General features: G+C 52.2%; 1 protein-coding gene across 1 annotated transcript in view; it reads right to left on the bottom strand.

Moving 5' to 3' along the window:
• Positions 1-19,651, bottom strand: part of RASSF5 (Ras association domain family member 5) — a 72,187-nt gene extending 52,536 nt beyond the window's left edge. Inside the window, exon 1 of the mRNA XM_027082835.1 lies at positions 19,120-19,651. Within this exon, the coding sequence (XP_026938636.1) occupies positions 19,120-19,585 (466 nt within the window). The 5' untranslated portion in view covers positions 19,586-19,651. The remainder of the gene's footprint in view (positions 1-19,119) is intronic.
• Positions 19,652-20,214: the final 563 nt, after the last annotated feature.

Raw genomic sequence — 20,214 nt, 5'->3', positions numbered from 1 at the left:
TTTCCAGTTCCATTCTTCTACTCCTATTTTAGAGATGAGGAAACTAAGGCTTGGAAAGGTTAAGAGACTTGTCGAGAGCCACACGGCGGGCGAGTGGCAGAATTGCAAAGGGAAATCCACCACACCTGGCTGCTTCTCGATAGCCCTGTTTTCTGGGAAACCATCCCCTCCGTTTGGTCCTGGTCCTCCCTACCATGCACCATTTGAGGCCAGGGATGGGTTTTATTAGGGATGGGGGTTAGGGGGTCCCAAGGCCAGAAGAGAGCACGGGTCAGAGGGATTTGGGCAAGGAGTGCTTTCTCCTCTGCCCTAGCAGGTAACAGCAAGAACGTCCCTCCCCAAGGCCTCTACCTCATTCTGAGAAGTGCCAGTTCACAGCTTGAGTCCCAGCTCGGCCAAGCCACTCGGCCTGGGACAACCCATCCGGACTGTCTGCCTGCTCTGGACTGGTCCTCCATCCACGGCCCCTTCGTCTCTGGGAGACTATGAACTACTCGGGCAGCAGTCGGAGGCTCTTGCGCTGAGCTCCTCAGAGCACCAGAAAGGCCAGCTCTTCAGTCAAGGTCAAGCGCCACAAGTAGTGGGCGCTCGGCCTTCCCCACGCAGAGGCCCAGCCTCTGCAACTCTGCACCCCGTGACACCCAAACAGAGCCAACTGCCCCATCGCGTGGAGAGATGAGGATGGTGGGAGAGCTCAGAACGCACAGAGGCTCCGAGCACCAAAACGCACCCACTTGGCATCTGTAAGTCAGGCATCCTCAGACAGGCCGTGCGGCCCCTGAAGCACACTGTTTCATGTGCATGATAGAGGTCTTTTAGAAAGGGTGCAAGTGGCAAAACACTAAATCAGGAGCTTCGGAGGACACAGAATCTGGCCTCCAGAGCCACACAGATCAGGGTTTGAATGCAAGCCCTGTTTCTAATTGGGTATGAGATGCCTGGACAATTTACTTCACCTTAGTAAAATATGGAATCTATTTTCAGCCTCGATTTCCTCACCTGCAAAATGGAAGTAATGATATCTTCCTTGCCAGCAGATGTGTTGCCAAAACTAGAGAGCGTGTACGTGAAGCACCCAACAGTGCGTGCACAGAGTAGATGTTCACCAGATGGTAGCTGTCACTTTCAAGCCTGGGACTCCTGAGTCTGGGTAGCTGGATTCCTGTTGACTTAGCATGTGATGCTAGCCCTCAGATCTCTCAGTTTGGGGTCCTCTTCCAATGTATTAACTAAGAAGAATCATGAACTTTCTTGCTCACCTAAGTTCCTCCTACCTGCCCCTACCTGCCTCCAGCCCTGCCTTTGATGGCCCAGGGGAGTGAGGCAGAGACACAAGAGGATGAGTCATGCTGGAGAGAGGGAAGGTAGAGAGACGGATTTGTCAAGCTTGGAGGGCTGTGGCCATTGCCAAAATCAACACAATCTATACATTTTTCATACTCCTGGTTAAACGTCTAATGAGGCAGCAAGAGAATGGAAACTCCCCACTCCTGGGGTCAGACATCCAGCTCAGGACATCTGCATCTTTATGTTACCAGGAAGGAGCCTGAACCCCAGCTCTAGGGAGACCATATAATGTAGTTCATTGTTTCAGAGGACAGGCCAACCCTGAGGGTACCCAGCACCCCGAACCCCAGCCTGGAGGGCCTGGAGACACACAACTGCCCCTGCGCACACTACACACTACACACACACGCACACACACACACACACACACACACACACATACACCCCTTACAGACTGTGACAGAATGCAGGCCAGGAAGCCAACAGGAAGGGTCAATGTTATGGTAGAGGAGTGGCCTGGAAGCCAGGCCCATGTCCCGGGTCAGAGAAGCCAGCCTTCCTGTGGACGGCTGGACTCACCGGGGTGCCGTCTTTGTGCACAGAGCCGCAAGGGAATGCTGCTGAACGCGCTCAAGTCTTGATCAGACGTTGGGTCCCCAGGTAAAATGGAGGGCGGGGATGGGTGGCTTTATGGGAAGCAGGCGCCCAGCTCAGGCAGGTCGAGGGAGAACGTGCTCCGGGGAGGTGGTGCTGAGGAGTCTCGAATGAATTGAGGACACGAGGCCACCCCGAGACCTTGGGCCACACTCTCTCACAAAATGACGTAACAGCATTGTGTGCGGCAGGGCTAGAGCGGTGACATGCACTTTCAAGCCACCCTTTTGTACTGAAGGGAAAGGCAAAAGGTCCTGCTGAGTTGTTGCTCAGGGGCCAAAGCAGGTATTAAAATTCTTCCTTGGGCCTTGGTCCCTGGATCTAAAGGGTCCGTTCTTTATTCCCTGAGCCTGGCTTCTTGGTGGTCACATTTCCAAGCAGGCCAGATGTGACCCCTGCACCCTCTTCCCAAACTTGGCACACGGGCTGGCCTGCAGAGGCACGATCCTGCCCCACGGGGGTGGGTGGGTGGGTGTGGGTGGGTGTGCCTCTCGGGCGGGCGGGCCCATTACTCATCTGTCTCCAACACAACCACACAACCCTAGGCTGAAAGCACCAACAAAGGGAAGCCACTGCGGTCAGGCCGGCCCAAGAGTAGTGGGCGGGGGAGAAAATAGGGATAGGCGAGTCTGCAGGCCCTCAGTGCGAGGGGCCGGGGGAGGGAGGGAGGGCAGGACAGTTCCCGGCAAGTTCAGATGGATGATGCAGGGAGCAAAGGAAGTGTCAGGCGTGCCCGCCCTGCGACCAGCGAGGCAGGGGACAGGGCCTGACCCCAGGGCACCTTCCCATGTGGTCTGTTTCATGCCACTTCACTCTTTGGGGGCGCTACACCCTGAACCATGCCCCCCACCCTGCCTTGTGTGGATGTGTATATATGTTTAAAACTATAAACAAAATTAATAGGGTTGGGCTTCCCTGGTGGCGCAGTGGTTGAGGGTCCGCCTGCCGATGCAGGGGACACGGGTTCATGCCCCGGTCCGGGAAGATCCCACATGCCGTGGAGCGGCTGGGCCCGTGAGCCATGGCTGCTGGGCCTGCGCAGCCGGAGCCTGTGCTCCGCAACAGGAGAAGACACAACAGTGACAGGCCCGCGTACCGCAAAAAAAAAAAAAAATTAATAGGGTTGAATCTACTTTTAACAATTCATGCTTCCACTTTAGATAGTATTAACTAACTCCCTGCCAGGACTACGCTAGAACTCTCCCTCCTGTCAACGCTGCCCACACGCCCTGATTTTCACTCTATTATATTATTTACACTTCCAATGTTTATGATATTTACATTCTGTTGTAACTATAAATTGCATGGTTGTCTAAAATTAACTCTACTTTTAAATTAATTCCATTTTTTACAACAGCAAACCTATTTTTAATTTTAATTATTCTTTTAGTTGACTGAAATTTTGGGGATTATATTTTATATGCCTTATGTCTGCCAATGATGCTTCAAGCACCTTAAAGAGATGTGCCCCATTTTATTGTCATTTTAATACTGTGGTGCTGGGGCCTTATGCATGAAAATGGTCAGGAGATGTGGATGGAGAAAATAGAGATACGCGAGTCTGCAGGCCCTCAGTGCAATATTACAGAGCATCTCTGAAAAGCTCCCCTTGGCCGATAGTGGCAGCAGGCAACAGATTTTGGAAAAATGTACAAGTAAATGACATGAGGTGGGGTCCAGGGTGGGAAAGCCAAATGAACCTCATTCCCCACATGCAAGTGTCTGTAGGAGACCTGTCATCTGGACCCTCTGACACCACATCCAAAAAGGTCCAAGTTGTATTTAGGGTGTGGCCATGAAGATAGAAGTGCAAAGACATGGCACAATATTTGAACAGGGACAATTAAAGTATGGGCACCCACCAGGACACACATACTCAGAGACAGAGAGTTAAACCTTTTTATGCCAATTATGTCTCCTATCTTTCCACATCTACCTAATTACTAGTCAGTTTTTCATGTGTGCAAGCATGCATCCACTCAACATGTATTTATTGGGGGCCTACCAGAGGGGGCCTACCAAGTACTGTTCCAAAGGACAGCCAGTTATATCCAAAGACTTGTGTAAACGGAACAAGTGGATGAAAGGAATATACATATATATATATATATATATATATATATATATATATATATACACACACACACATATATACATATATGTATATATAGATTCAAAGTTATATATTTTAATACAGATATTAAAATCCTGTTTTGATTGTCACCACAGGAAAAGATAAATCCTATTGCCAGAGCACCTTAAGAAAAAATATTTTAAAACACTGTAGACAGCCATAAAAAAGAATGAAATAATTCCATTTACAGCAACATGGATGGACCTAGAGATTGTCATACTGAGTGAAGTCAGTCAGACAGAGAAAGACAAATATCATATGATATCGCTTATAGGTGAAATCTAAAAAATATCATACAAATGAACTTATTTACAAAACAGAAATAGAGTCACAGATGTAGAAAACAAACTTATGGTTACCAGGGGGGAAAGCGGAGGCGGGGGGGGGGGGGGCAGGGAAGAGGGATAAATTGGGAGAGTGGGACTGACATATACACACTACTATATATAAAATAGATAACTAATAAGGACCTACTGTATAGCACAGGGAACTCTACTCAATACTCTGTAATGACCTATATGGGAAAAGAATCTAAAAAAGAGTGGATGTATGTATATTTGTAACTGATTCACTTTGCTGTACAGCAGAAACTAACACAACATTGTAAATCAACTATACTCCAATAAAAATTAAAAAAATAAAACACTGTAGACAGTTGGGTTTAAGGGAATTTTACAAACAGCAACAAGCCCATGAAAACTAAGGCCAGTGTGGAGCTGCCAGATGCCCTCTTGGCTCAGGTCACCTCAGAAGGGGCATCCGCTCCCTCTAAGCATGTGTCACTCCGCTCTGGGTGTAGGAGAGACAAAGCAGGTGGGGTCCCCCTCTCCAGGGCTCAGAGCCCCCTGCACCCATCCCTGGGGCCCCTGAGGAGACACACGGAGGAATCTGGGCAGCTGGCAGAGAAAGGACGTGGGCCTAGTAGTGAGGGGCAGAGGTGGAATGAGGAACGTGAAGGCTTTTTTTGGTTTTTAGCTTTTGTTTTTAAAGCAAACGCCATCTTAGAGAGGGGGCAAAGGGTTGCCTAGCCTCTTGCTAAGCTTGAGTATATTTTTGGTAGTGTTCCACAGACCCCAAAGATAAGGACAGCCAAATAGTTTTGCAAGAAGTCCTGCCTAGGCATCTGCAGACCACAGGGCAGGAGATGAAGCTTCGACAGGTGTGCAGATGTGAATGCACACACAGGTGCGTGCGCACAGGTACGCCCGGTCCGAGTGCCGGGAGGTCACGAGAGGCCAGGAGCAGAGAGGTGCAGTCCTTTATGGGACAGCCAGGCTGCTGCATCCAACTGGTTTTTCCACACCTGCTCTGATGTCATTTGATTTCAGAGTGCCAATCATCAATTGACCATCAACCAACCGGGTGAAAGGAGACTTTTGCAGGAGGAGAAAAGTAAATAGATTACGTCTGAGGCCTTCTCTGCAGAAGACATACAAAGGCTTCTTTACAGCTGTATCCCTGTAGCCAGGACCACAGAGACTTCTGGAGAGAGCCAGGCCTGTGTGCCAACGACCCCCGAGCAGCCTTTTAAAATGACATACGACTTGCTCCTTGGCAGCATGCTCGCTTAGCTCCTAATGACGCCCGGTGGGCTAATCCAACCCCTGCCTGTTAATTAAGTGACATAGTAAAGTCAATGATAGGAATTTTTCCAGAGAATGTGTTTAAGAGTTTTGTGCTCCTCCTCTATTTCTGCCTGGGCAAACCTTCAAACCCTATCTCTTTCATTGAGACGTGGGAGACCCACCTTGGCCCAGGTAAGACGGAAGAGCAGACAGCGTGCTGGGGGCTTACACGGATGACCCAGTTTGAGCCATCATTAAAAGTCTTTCTGGGGGGCTTCCCTGGTGGCGCAGTGGTTGAGAGTCTGCCTGCCGATGCAGGGGACACGGGTTCGTGCCCCGGTCCGGGAAGATCCCACATGCCACGGAGCGGCTGGGCCCGTGAGCCATGGCCGCTGGGCCTGCGTGTCCGGAGCCTGTGCTCCGCAACGGAAGAGGCCACAACAGTGAAAGGCCCGTGTACCGCAAAAAAAAAAAAAAAAGTCTTTCTGGGAGCAGTTGCCGACGAGGGGCCTGCTCTGTGACCAGCATCATGTCGAATGGTTTCCGTCAATGTCACGTTCAACACACATGACACCTGCTTGGGAGGGGGATTCTTTGCTCCATTTTACAATGGGAAGAACTAAGGCTCAGAGAGGTTCATCTGTACAAGGAAGGCCCTACCACCTGGCATCCACAGTCCAGGCTCAAGTTGCTCTGGCTCATTTGCAGCAACATGGATGGGCCTAGAGATTATCATACTAAGTGAAGTAAGTCAGAAAGATAAATACCATATGATATCACTTATATGTGGAGTCTAAAATATGACACAGATGAATATATCTATGAAACAAAAATAGACTCACAAATATAGAGAACAGACTTGTGGCTGCCAAGGGGGAGGAAAGGTGAGGGAGGGAAGGATTGGGAGTTTGGGGTTAGCAGATGCAAACTAGTATATATGGAATAGATAAACAACAAGGTCCTACTGTATAGCACAGGGAACTATATTCAATATCCTGTGATAAACCATAATGGAGAAGAATACGAAAAAGTATATATATATATACACATAACTGAGTCACTTTGCTGTACAGCAGAAATTCAACACAACATTGTAAATCAACTATACTTCAATAAAATGTTTTAAAAACTTTGACCTGGCTCCAAGCCCATTCTCTTAAATGCTACATTACAGGTCACTCACAGAGCTACTGCAGAGTCCACAGTCCACAGTCCACCACTCCCATCCTCTTTGAGCATCCTGTCTCACCCCTCCTCTTCCAATCAGTTCAACCCAAATGCTAACACAAGTTAAACGAGCAGTGGCTGCAGTGCAGTATTTACCCAGACCTTAATGCTGCCACTCCAGGCCTGATTGATTTCATTAAATCTGTAACTCCTTGAGCTGAAGAGCAAAGGAGCAAGGAAATGCTCTGTTGAATAATTCTTAAGGAGGGAGGATGGACACGAAGACACGAGTGAACATTAAATGGAGGAACTCAGTCTCCAGCTGTCCTCTGTGTGAGGGTCACAGTATGTATCAGGCTATCGATGAGGATAAATTATTCAGGCTGGCTAAACAGTATTTGTCTCCAAATGGGGATTAGATCTAGTGGAAGTGAAATTCCCACCTTTCAAGACGTAAAACTGTAATCAAGAAAATTACATTTTCCACAGTTAAGATCACATTGCCTTTCAAATGCTGCTTTCACAAACTTAACCCAGAGATGACTTTTTAGTTTAGTTCCATACCTAAGACTCAGTGCTGGGACCCACCCAAATGCCCACCTGTCCCCGAATGTGTGTGAGAACAGCATGGAGACAAATGGGGCCGGGAACCCAAGGAAAGCTGATGTGCTCCAAAGATACAGCCATCGAAGAGAAGCAGCTAGAGGCCAGTAAGATGAGTAGAACCCGGCAGTGAGGGGTTCCAGTTCTGACTGTGCAGCTCTAAGCCTTAGCCAGGGGCCTGACTTCTTTGGGCCGCCATCTCGTTTGTGAAACAGAATCACCCCTTTCCCACCCCTAACATACAGAGATCTGGAGGGAATAAATGATATTTAAAACAAATAAAAAACCCAAACAAACACAAATCCCTTGTATCTTTACCAGAAGAGCACTGCAGAAATATAAGATGCTGTAGCTAGTCTGATCCATCAGGAAGAATGCTAGGCTGGAAGGCAGGTGCCCGAGACCCTGGTCCTGTAGCTGCCACCAACTTTTGTTGGCCTCAGCCTCCTTCGTTTGAAAAAAGGAGTAAGTGACCTCAGATTCTATGAAAATTGAATTGCTACAGTCTCTCCTCCCCATCTTTCACTCAGCCCACACTGTCCCGTTATCCTTCCCCAGCAAGGGCTGTTCTCACTTTAATTAGTGCTCCAGGAAGGAAGCTGCAGCCCAGTCACTGCCTGAGGCTGGAGCTCCTGTCCAGCTGTGTTCCGCCTGCAGCCTCTGTAGCCCCACACAGTCTGCTTGTGTGCCCCCCATAGGCACCTCCACTAACCGTGCAGGTGAGATGCCTTTGCCTAGGAAACGTCACTGCTCCGGGGTCCTCGGAAGGCTGGCTCAGCAGCTTCGCAAGGTGTGATGCCCCTGGGAGCTACAGGATGGGCAGAATGGAAAAGAGTGGCCCCCCCCAAGATGCCCATCTCTATTCTGCCTGCTCAGGGACCAGATTAGGAGGACTGATTGGCCCTAATTCTCAGTCAGGGAAAGGCTGTTAAAGCCCACGGCCAACACAGCTTCTGAAGTTCCACCTAAACCTGGCAGGGTGGCAGCACCTGAGCTTTGGGCCTGGGGAGTCAGGAGGGCCAAGGAGTGGTGCCGAGCTCAGCATTAAATACCAGGCTGCCAGGGGGCTCCCGCACTGCCTTGTCCATGGGAGAGGCCACTAGGTATCCAACCCCCCGCTGAGCACCCCCATCTGGAATGACTCAGACCTACCTCGAGGAAGCCGGGCCTTGGGGTGGAACCTCTGGAGGGCCTGGAGCTTTACGGATCCCAAATGACTCTTAGGGAGCCTGTGGAAGAGGCGCTGGAGCCGTGAGGTGACCGTTCCGAAGCAGGTGGAGACCGCCTCCTCAGCCCGGCCCTCAGTCATCCCGCTGGGCTACGGGATATCAATAGCTTCCCTCCAGGTCTGGCATCAGGGACAGAGTGACGAAGGGGGGAATCACCGGCCCCGGGAGGACTCCGGGCCTCGTGTGAGCCAGGCTTTGCTCAAATCAGCCCAGCCTCCCTGTTCCTCCGAAGTAAGTCACGGGCACTGGGGACCCCGGGCCGGCACCAGCCAGCCTGCCCGATGCCTTCTCTTCCCAGCTGAGGTCCTATCCCCTCCACCTCCCCCCAGCGGAAAACTTTCTATTCCTGGGGCTTTTAGCTTGATAAGATAAACATGCCCCCACCAAACAGGCTGCAGAAAGAGCCTGCCCTGGGCCTCACTTCTCAGGAGCGCCTGTGAGTCTGAAAATCAATGTCTCCAAAGTTTCAACAGACGACAGAAGTGATCCGTTACCTCACGCTGGTGCCTGGCCCAGGAACTCGTTAATGGATTTCTTTGGGGATGTTGGATTAATAACGCTTTACCAGCTGTACAGGCTCCCAAGGGACAACCGCACTAATTCACATCCTCCTATGCTAAGCCCAGGACGGGGGAAGGGCTTTCAGCTGCCCAGGCCCATAGGATGCGGTGCTGCCTTAAGAGGGTCAGACCACTTATCTGAGAGCAGATACCTGCGCAGAGAAGAGGCGACAGGAGTAGGAATAAGAAAGAGAAGAGAAGAAAAGAATAGAGTCTCTCATGAAGAGGGCAGAAAGGCTGTTCTCTTGCCCTAACATGGGGCTCACAGGGTGTCCCCTAAACAGTGACTCCCAGAAGCAACCAAGTCCTGGTGGGGAAGTTCCCAGAGGCCCTGTCACCCAGGCCAAGACGGGCGATTGGCACTGGACAGGCAGCAGAGCCTTCCAGGAAAACCGCTGAAGAGGGTAGCCTGCTCCCACGCTGCCCAGAGACTCCAAAAGTCACCCGCCAACCGCCAGCGGGGGCCAGCTTCAGATGAAGCAGGGGCGCCGTCCCTTAGAGGAAAGGCACCACAAGGGCCGATGAAGCTGCACTTACACCTCTGGGGGCTGGTCACCTAGCGCTGGGTCCAGAAGGTGAACACTCATGAGTTCAGACGTGAGCCCTGCTGGCCCTCGTGCGGCTGCCAACCTGCTTCCGCCATTTTGTGCTGTGGTTCTTACCCAGGCCACAGAGAATGTTGAATGGCATCACATCCCAGAGGCCAGGCCCTCAGGCCACTGAGAGAAGAAAATGGTAGAACCAACCCGAGCTGCACCTGACCTTCCCAATAGGCTCCCCTATCACCTGCCCCCTCACAGGATCTCTGGCTGGGAGGCCCCAGCTAGATCACCCCTCCCTGCTGAGGCCCTCAGTCCCTGGTGCAGTAACAATAAAGCACACTGTTTACAGGTCATCTATTTAATAGAGAGATGCCCCCAAAGGCCCCCTTCCTCGGGCTGGGACACTGGGTCTTTCTCCCTAATGCTTCCTTGGCGGGGACTGGGCTGCCAGTGGTCTGTTTTGTGATCGTCTAGCTTACCCAGGAGCTCTGCCTAGACAAGGCTCGTGAGTCCAGGTCCTGAGATGACACCGGGGCTGCCACGTGAAGCTGGGAGCCCAGATTCCTGGCCCCGCTGGGACATGAGATCTTCACGAGGGCCCAGGTACTCCCACCTGCTTGAGCACAGGCAAGGGTGGCATTCCCACTCCCATGCTCAGAGAGGAGGACACGCACATGCTGGGAAACTTTAAATCATGAGTCATGTGTCATGGGGGAAAATCCCTTCTGAATGCCTCACTTGGGCTGGAGGATATACTGATCTCACTTCTCCTTTTCCTCATCACAGAGATGATTTTGTGGACAGGTTAAGCCATTGGGGAAGCCAGCAGGAAAGAACTGGCTGAGAATCCAGATGGGGCTTTGGGAGGTTCTAGAATCTTCACTCCTGACCTTTAGAAAACCTGGATAGATTTTCTGCTGTACGGATATTTCAGGAGGAACACAGTGACCTCCTGCTGCCCCAACATCTAAGCACTGACCCTCTGACCTCCAGCCAGGGCGAACCTAACTTGAAGAAACAGGCTTCACCATCTTAAGTGCTGGGGTTACAACATATTCTCACCTTGAAACCCTATTCATATAAAGGTCCTTCCAGATTGCTTTTTAAAACACTCATCACTAGAATAGACATTTACAGAGAGTACGCTCAACCCCCTTTTTCTAAAAACTCTCAAGTTACAGCTGGACTCTTTTGTTCCATTTGAATAGTAAGGCATCTCTGAGGTTTATTTTTGGATTTTTAATACTTTCCTCAGTTGCAGAAAGGACATAATTGTTTCAACAGAAACCACAAAACCTTCAGCTTCTATTCAACTTGAATGGAAAAAACAGCTTCCTCCAAGTCAGCAAGAAAAGTAAGTGACGATACCCAAATGTGAGCCTGACCTGGAGGCACACAGAGTTGGGGTGGGAGTGGGGGGCTTTCCCCAGATTTGCTGCCCCTCACTCAGCCACAACACTGCCTGGGACAGGGCGGAGGGCCATCATGCAAAGCTCAGTTTATTTTCCAGGCCCGATCCAACTCTTCTGCCCCGTCGCTGTCCCCTTTGAGACACAACCTAATTTTTCTTTGGTTCAGGGTTAGTCCTGTGTCATGAACCCTGGGTCCTGACAAGGAGGATCTTTTCAGTTCCAGGAAAAGGTCTTCAACCTGCATTTCCACGCCCCTACACACACCTAATACCAATGGGTGGGGTGGGGAGGGGACAGACACACTCGATTCTTTTATGATTTAAGAAAAACTTCACCTCTTGTTTCAAGACCTCAGGATTTACACATGCTGAAAACCTATTTAAAAACCAAACATGGAAAACAGGCTGAAGTGCTGCCAGCTCTCAGTTGTCCAGGATCTGGCTGATCCTCTAGCTTCCACATGGCTTACCCGCCCCTTGGTTCACCCTCCTCTTTTTCTGTACCTCTTTTTATGGACATTTCAGCGTTCGTTGGCAGAAGGGAAGCAGATGAATGAGGAAGCTCCACTAACTTGCATATTCAATGACATTAGCTCATGGGGCAAAATGCTATGTTGGGTTCTGGTGCTGATCTTGCTAATGATCCAGGTCATCGCAGAGAAGTCACTGACTCCCTGAATGCTAGGGAGTGACTTCTCCCCTCATTTGTGAGATGGCCATGATTCACCCAGCCCTGCCTGCCTCACAAGGGCACTGCAAGGCTCAGCAGAGCCAGTAGGCAAGAAAACACTTTAGATACAGCCAAGTCATCTCTGAGATAAAAGTAATCTCTGTTCCCACAACTTCTTGGCCATTCTCAGTATTTCTTGTTCCACGTGAATATCTCCATCCTTGCAGGCTCACAGAACACCAATTTGTATCTTCAGCAAACACGACAATTCTTTCCCAGGTCCAGCATCCGGTAGAAACAAACCATAAAAGGATAAAAAACAAAATGGGCGAGGAACATCGCTCTTCTTTCAAGGCTGACTTTTGTGAACCTGTGGTCTGATTTAGGAAAGGTTCCTGTAAGCCACATTTTCATGTTCTAGCAGCCCTAGCCAACAGCCACTGCAGACATCTGGGTGAGATCTGCTCTGCCCTGGAAATGTTTGTTCAAGAAACAGGGATGGGGCTTCCCTGGTGGCGCAGTGGTTGAGAGTCCGCCTGCTGATGCAGGGGACACGGGTTCGTGCCCCGGTCCGGGAAGATCCCACATGCCGCGGAGCGGCTGGGCCCGTGAGCCATGGCCGCTGAGCCTGTGCTCCAAAACGGGAGAGCCACAACAGTGAGAGGCCCGCGTACCGCAAAAAAAAAAAAAAAAAAAGAAACAGGGATGGGGAGCAGAAGGTGGCGTGCAGGTCCTCCACTGAAGGGTAAACATGACCCAGTCTCACTGTGGTCACAGGTGAGGGACACACCAGTCACCTGCCTGCCCACCCAGTGACACACAGGAACTGACTCAACTTTCCAACACCACCCTTCTTCCCACCCCTCAGCACAATGTCCCTCGTGCTTTCCCCCTGATGCCCTCAATGAGGCTAGGGCAATAGGGGTGGGTAGGGATATCCTGAAGAAAATCTGGGATGCACTACAGCAACCAGGGGTCACAGACCCCTCAGCTAGCACAGAGTACTCTCCACCAGCAGGCTGGGCACAGGGCAACCGTGCCAGGACAGACCCCTGCTGCTTTTTCTCCTTCCTCTCCAAAAAGGCAAAAGAGAACCAAATGTCACAGCTTTTCTTATGGGTGCATCTCTCAAGAATGTTCTCCATGCCAGGAACCACGGGTGGGCTAGAACAGGCCCTGCATGAAATTGTTGGCCACTTTGGCCAACACCACCACTACACCATGGAGAATTCTCGGGGTCCATCAGGCTCTGCCCATGTCTCCTCGGCATGGTGTTGGGGTGCCTCAAAGAACACCCAAATATCACCCCCCTAGGTCTGAGTCAAGACAGTCTTGACCTTGGAGTGGCGCTCCCCCTGACTGCTCCCTGGCACCGATCTTATTCCACTTCAACCCGGGAACCGAGCCTGCTGCCCTGCCTGACGTCATCACCTCAGCCTCCTTGCTCATTCCCCAAAGCCTAAAAGCTGGCTCTGCTCTCCTCCTAGCCCCGAGATCCAGCCCTGAAGATGTAGAGAAACTTGCCAAGACTCTTGGAAAAAAACCTAAAGTGACTAAATGCAGAGCTATCCCCCCCGTCAGGGCTGGCCTTCCCAGGGTCAGCGGCCTACACCACTTCCCGACCCAGCCAGGGGAGAGCCGAACAGAGCCTGCAGGAGGAGTGGGTGGCAGGGTGGGACGAGGCCCTCTGGAGGGTCAGAAAGCATCCTGCCACGGGCACCGGCAGATCTGCAAGCCCATGGTGGGTGAGAGGACTACACGAGCTGGTGCTGCTGGAAGCCGGGATGGGGGGAGGGGGAACGTTCTGTCTGCGTGCTTTGCACGCCCACAAATACTCACCTGCCAAAGAATTCTCACCTTGTCATCAGAGGAATGCGAACAGGAAGGGCCTCTGGTCAGGCCAGAGATGTGCTTCCAGCTTCCTCATCAGCCTTAATAGCACCCCAGCAGGCAGGGCAAAAGCGGCACGCAGCTCCTTCCACGGGGAGACTGAGGGGTGAGGGGTGGGTGTCGGGAGCCAGCGAGGGCCCCGTGGGAGAGCACCTGGGAAGCAAGACCCAGGACGCTCCCACGGCCGGCCCAGCGGGGGGCTGCCCCTGTCCCAGAGATGCTGGGCACGGACCAAAGGAGGGAAATGGCTTGACGCCCGAGATAGTCAGAGGCCATCTTCAAGGCCAGTCGGGTTTGCCCAACGTGAGGGTCTAACCTTCCCCTGCCCCTGGCCAGATGGACGGGCGACTCCTTCTCTCCACGTGAGACCTCGGCAGAAGCCTCCCTGCATTCTGACCTCATGAATCTGTTCTGAGGACGAGCGTGGCAGCCGTATGCAAACCCTTTGTGCTCCTCAGAGAAAAGGCACCGTGGACCTGTGAAGAATTCTTGCCGTGCTCATTCTCTAGGCTGGGTCTGCCCTGACCCTCAGCCGCTCTCCTGAGCCTTTGGCCCCTGTCACCACGCAGAAGCCGGCTTCCTGAGGCAGGAGGGTCACCTCACCAGCTAGGAAGGGCTCTTCGGCTGGGCTGGGGGCTCTCTTTTCCCTGTCACTCAGGGCCTACCTGCCAGGCTTGGCACCGGCTGAATTCACTGGTAAACTTGGGGAAAAGAGAGAGGGTACCGGCTCAAACCCGCAGTGCTGAGGGGAGATGTCAATTTACTTCCACCTAATGACTCTGCAGGATCAGCAGGAGAACACACACGTTCATTACCAAGTCTAATTAGGCAGGCAGACAAGTGGCATTAATCATTTTTGACTGTACCTGGGATTCGAGCCCCTCTTACTCGAATAAGTAATTTTCTGAATAATCAGAAAATTTCATGCTCTGATGAATAGGGGGGAAAAATTAAACCCACATTTAATCCTTTCACTTTCATCTTTTGAAAATACAGGAAGCAGGGAAGAGAGGAAACAATAACAGCTTGGGGAGCTCAAATGGCCTCTGTCAAAGCATTCCAGGTCCTTTCTCTGTCCTCCCTTGTCCCCCCGCAACCCACTCCACTAGGACGTTCCCCAAGAAGAAAACCCCAATCAGAGCCAGGGGCAGGGGAGGGATTGGGGATTCCACTATCTCTAACAAGAAAACAACCATTTCAGGGCTTAATTTTCCTAACCTCCAAAGCCAAACATGGTCCTGAATTAATGAAAATACTTCAAGTCATATACTTCAGTGCTACCTAGTATCCTGGACAAATAAAACATTTTCCAAGTGCCCAAGGTTCCTGGGTCTGCCGCAGGTACACTCAATGTCCATGTCCCCGTAACCTCTCCTACAAAGAACCCATGACAGGGGGTGGGTTTGTAGGAGCCTGTGGCTGTCACATGCGTGGGTCCAGTCTGTGCAGAGAGGTGGGTTGAGCTCAACCATTGATGCAGCGACGAGACAGAGCTAGAACGTCTGGACAAGAGGCTCTGTGAGATACCAGCCTCGCTCACCAAGAGGGCCCCTGTCCCCATCCCTGCAGGCTCCATGGCAAACACCTCATACTCACACCATAATTCAAGTCTATCACAGGAGGGGAAGGTCGGGATGATGAGCCCCAGGGTCCCCCTTCCACCCTATAAACCCAATCACGTAACACTTCACAGCTCTGAACGGCACCCTCTCGAAAGAGGACTGGCTCCACTGGCAACGTGCAAGGCATGTCTAAGCATCCCTCCCTGAATGTTGAGTTGGACTTAGCTTTCCCCATTTTCCAGAGCATTCCTTGATCCAGGATGGCTAACATACCCACCAAAATGTGATGACAGGTAAAAGGTCAACTCCATGTGCCTTCTACAGAAGAAAGGGTCCACAACCTGTAAGGGACATTCCCTGAGAACAAAGCCATAGGGCAGCCTGTGAGAGTTTTAAGGGTTGTTTGCTGTTGACCATCCCTCCTGGAAGGCTGGAAATGGGCTCTCACTGCTGCAACTGCCCCCACCCCAAGACACACACACACACCACACACACACGAATTCATACAATCTACCTCTCTCTCCCCCTCCCAGTCCCCACTGGATTTCCTTCTCTATCTAACAAACATGACTTCTTTAATCCTGGAAATGAATATTAACTTTGAACTTTTCCTGTTGGCAAATCCAGCATTAACCAGAGCTCAGTTACAGACCTTGAAGTAGGGGTAAGCTTAAGTTAGAGGGATTTTCACTAAAAAGGCAGGCAGACAGTGGGAAGACAGTTTTCTAAAAGCTTCCCTTATTAAAAGCCCATTTTGCCAACACGGCTCCCACCCAGTGTCAGCCTCCTGCTCAGACAGATGTCACGTATATACCCACAGCTCTTCTGCTTGTTTCCAAGAGCAGGGAGATTTAATGGTAACAACAGGCAACCATCCTCACCAACCGCTACTTACGGAGACTGCGCTGTGCTGGGGGCAAGTGGTACAAGGACAAGGGGCCTGGGTCTTCGTGACCTCTAAGCCATGGGCACCCTGTGAGGACGCTTGTCAGCCACAGCAGGCAGGAGTGGCATTGCTAGAGGACGATTAGCGTCCACACTGCCTGGGATGCTCAAGGCACCTTCTTTCCCACTCAGCTCAGCAACCAAGCAGAGGTGGAAAACTGTACTCACTGCGTGGAAAGGTGAACCTAAGAAGTGTCAGGAGCCCAAACTGTTACAGCTGCTCGATGAGAGGGGATAATAACACTCATATTGCTTTAAACATTTATATTGCCTTCTGCCAGGCACTGTTCTAAGACCTTTCCATACATTAATTCATTTAATTCTCACATGAACACGATCATGAAGGTAATGTTATCATCCCCATTATTATTTTTTTGTGGAGGGGGGGAGCGAGGCTAGGCTTGTGGGATCTTAGTTCCCCAAACAGGGATCGAACCCGTTTCCCCTGCAGTGGAAGCACAGAGTCCTAACCACTGGCCCACCAGGGAATTCCCAATCATCCCCATTTTTTAAAACAAGGAAGCAGAACACAGAGGTGCCCAGGGTCACACAGAGACCAAGAGGCAGAGTAAGGATTCAAACCTAGGTCTCTGGTTCCAGGCCGTTCGCTTAGGCACTGCAGAGTATTGCCTTTCAAAAGTCATGGTTGTGACCCTTGCTTTTTGAAACAAAGATGAAACAAACCAACCCCACCATGGAATTAGAACTTTAACTGAAAGAAAGATGATTGGTGAGCTTGGCGGGCTGTGTCTCTACCTGCCAGCCGTCAGAACATTTCTCAACTGTTCCCATCCAGCCCCAGGTCCACAGTTAAATATTAATAACAACAAACAGAGGCTCCTGTCTATAGCCCCTTGATTCCAACTCTGCTCCCTCTCTGGTGTTCAGACATCCCTGGTTGGTATTAACCCACCTGGCCGGGGACCACCAAGTCACACACAAAGTCAGAGGACATGCCCGTGCACCTGCTTCCTGCCCCCAGAAACTATCTAATGTGAAGTGGGCATAACTTCATTTAATTATGGAGAATCAGGCATATTCACATACAAACACACACATGGACACCATTATCAACAACACCCCCCAAATCATAAAACTATAGGCCAAATAGTCCCCCAATATCTTTTTCGCTCTTGCTTGTAAAGTTTTTTTTTTTTTTCCCCTCGTGGCCCGTCATGCGGGATCTTAGTTCCCCAACCAGGAATCAAACCCGTTCCCCCTGCAGTGGAAGCTCGGAGTCCTGACCACTGGACGGCCAGGGAATTCCCCCAATGTCTTCATACAAACTAGAATTCCAATGAAGCGGCTCTCCCAGGATTCTGGCACATTAAAACCCATTACAACGAGGATACTGCCCCTCCCTGTGTTGACAGGGTTGGTGGATGCAGTAAAGCACCCCAGGACCCTAGAGAGGGCAAAAGCTGCCGACACATCTGTGGGAAAGTTGCATTTGATTCTCCTGAAGGTCAGGGACATTTGCCAAGTGACAGCAGCCCTTCCACCCACGTCACACACCTCTATATCTTTTGCCCTTTCCTTTTTAATTAGCACCTGAACTGAGTTCTGGTGGTGGAGGGAGCAGTAGCCACTTTCCCCTCCCATCGTCCTCTTCCACTTGACACTGGCTTAGAGTCTGAGCTCGCCTTCCCTGAAGCCAGCTGCAGTGGGAGGCACACTGCACAGCCTTGGCCACAGAGAGAGGCAAGGTCGGGTTTTCCTGATGCGGATGTAGTTGTACAATGCTGGAGCTGGGTGGAAGCTGTGGGGCTGCTGTCATGCGGGAAGAGGCTTTGCTGAAAGATGCAAGCCACAAGCCATTTCCAGGGATGCTTTCTAGAGGTTGTACCATTGTCTGTGCTTCAGATATTTAAACTATCTGTATAAACACATGGGTATGGATATCCTCTGCCAAACATGGTAACGGCAAATGTGAGGTGGGGTGGGGTGGGGGGGTAGGAAGATGACATCTCTTAAAGAAATACACACACCTAACTGTCGGAAGAGAAAAATAATAAACCCTCAAGAATACTGCAAATTTGCTCAGAAAATCTATACACTGGATGCCCAGTGTTTTAGTCAGGCTTTGAGAAGAGTATGGCTCAGGAGGAGGCTGGAGGGGCCTGAGAACTCTGGGGAATAAGGGACAGGGCAGGTAGTTGGGTCATTTTCCAGCAGTGACCTAGGAGGAGGAGGCAGGGCACAGCCAAACATCAGAGCAGAGTCCAAAGGTCTGAGGGGCCAGAGGTGGAAGGCAGGAGAGGGCACAGATCCAGGGTCACCTCAGGCTCTTTCAACCTCATAGCCTGTTTCCATCCACAGCCTAACCAGATCTCCTCCCTAACCCAACAGGTCGCCCTGGAGGAGGGGTGTACCACAGGCAGGCGTGTACCATGGGCCTGTACCATAGGCAGACACACAAGTCATTCTGCCATTACCCTAATAAGCACGGGGCAAATGGTCATCTCAATACCAGCCTTACGACCCACTCACAAGAACTTACAACAAAAGCAAGAAGGTGCACGGGAGACTAGGCAATGACCTTGTAGCTTCAGGTATCGACCCCAACCTACGTGTGTGTGTGTGTGTGTGTGTGTGTGTGTGTGTGTGTGTGTGTACATATGTGTCTGGGGAGGAGCGAGGCGTGCACCTGTCTGGGGAAGAGGTATTTGTTAAAGACCTCATAAGCATACCTGCGCAGTAGGCAGTCACTGGAGGATACCGGGCAGGGGACTAAGGCGCAGAGCGTCTCCAAGACTTACCTACCTCAGTTAAAGTCGAGGTCTCCCCTGGAGCCAGACTGGGCAGTGCCCCCTCTCTGCCTGCCTCAGCCCCCTCGCAGTTGCTCGCCCATGGACTGCGGTCTTCCCCTGCGCCCCTCCCTACCCTGCCCTCACACTCACTAGCGCAGCGCAGCGCCTGACGCAGCACCTCTCGTCCGCACAGGTCACACCAGCCCCAGCCACTCCGCAGCTCCAGTTCGGCGAAGCAGTGCCCCTCGCCTCTCTCCGCCGGGACGCGGGGATCCTGCGGCTGCTCGAAGATGCTCCGCACGTCTCGGGGCCGGGGCGCTCCAGGCCGCCGCCGCAGTCTCTGCTGCAGACCAGGCCGGAGCGGGCGAGCGGGTCGGGAAGCCCGAGGCTGTGGCTCCAAGTCCCCCCGGGCAGCCCTTCTGGCACAGCGTCCCTCGTGCGCCCCGGGCGCAGTGGAGAGGGGCGCCGGGGCGCAGCGGCGCGAGGGCCGGCCCGGGGGCGGCGGCGGCGGCGGCGGCGGCTTGGGGCCGCTCAGGCTCTGTAGATAGCGCGGCGGTTCTGGGTCCAAGAGTAGCCGGTACGGGCGCTGCCCGATGGCCGGGGACGCCATGGCCATGCCGGGCTAGCGGCGGCGGCGGCGCCGGCAGCTCTCGGCGTCGGCACTGCTCCCGAGTCCGCCTCGAGAGAAGGGAGGCCCCAGACCAGCGCGCCTTTAAAGGGACCGCAGCCTGCAGGGCGGGGCGGGGGCGGGGAGACTTCGGAGAGGCAGGAAGGAAGACCCGAAGGAACAACTGACCCGACCAAGTGGCCGGGGTGGCGGCGGGGGGCGCCTGAGCGAGTGTGGATTTAGGGGCGTCTTCAGGAAGCTGGGGCAGCTGAAGGATTGCGTATGGGAAAGGCTCTATACAGGACAACTCAGCAGAGGCATTCTGTTGGGGGTCGCCTGCCTTCAGCCCTGCCTCCTTCCCTCTCTCATCATTTCCCCCAACACCAGATCCCCCGCAACCCGCACCCCAACACGCCCAGGGGAGGGAGCGGGCCGAAGGGAAGGCTTTAGGGGCTAGCTGAGGATGGGGTCTAGAAAGATTTCCACCGGCTCAGTGTCCGCCCGCCACCCTCCCGGTTTTCACGCCGACCGGAGGGATTTGTTCCCCTGCTGTTCCCCTCTCCGCCGTTCACCGTCCCCTTGCGCGCAGAGCCAGGTGTGGGTAGGGGATGCCCGGCTCCGGCTCGCGGGCCCGCAGC

This window comes from Aethalodelphis obliquidens, unplaced genomic scaffold (genome assembly GCF_003676395.1).
Source record: "Aethalodelphis obliquidens isolate GAN/ISIS:26980383/991018 unplaced genomic scaffold, ASM367639v1 scaffold48, whole genome shotgun sequence".
In the NCBI taxonomy this organism is placed as follows: Eukaryota; Metazoa; Chordata; class Mammalia; order Artiodactyla; family Delphinidae; genus Aethalodelphis; species Aethalodelphis obliquidens.
The sequence above is the reverse complement of the archived record's forward strand: the minus strand, read 5'-3'. Positions and strand labels throughout refer to the sequence as shown.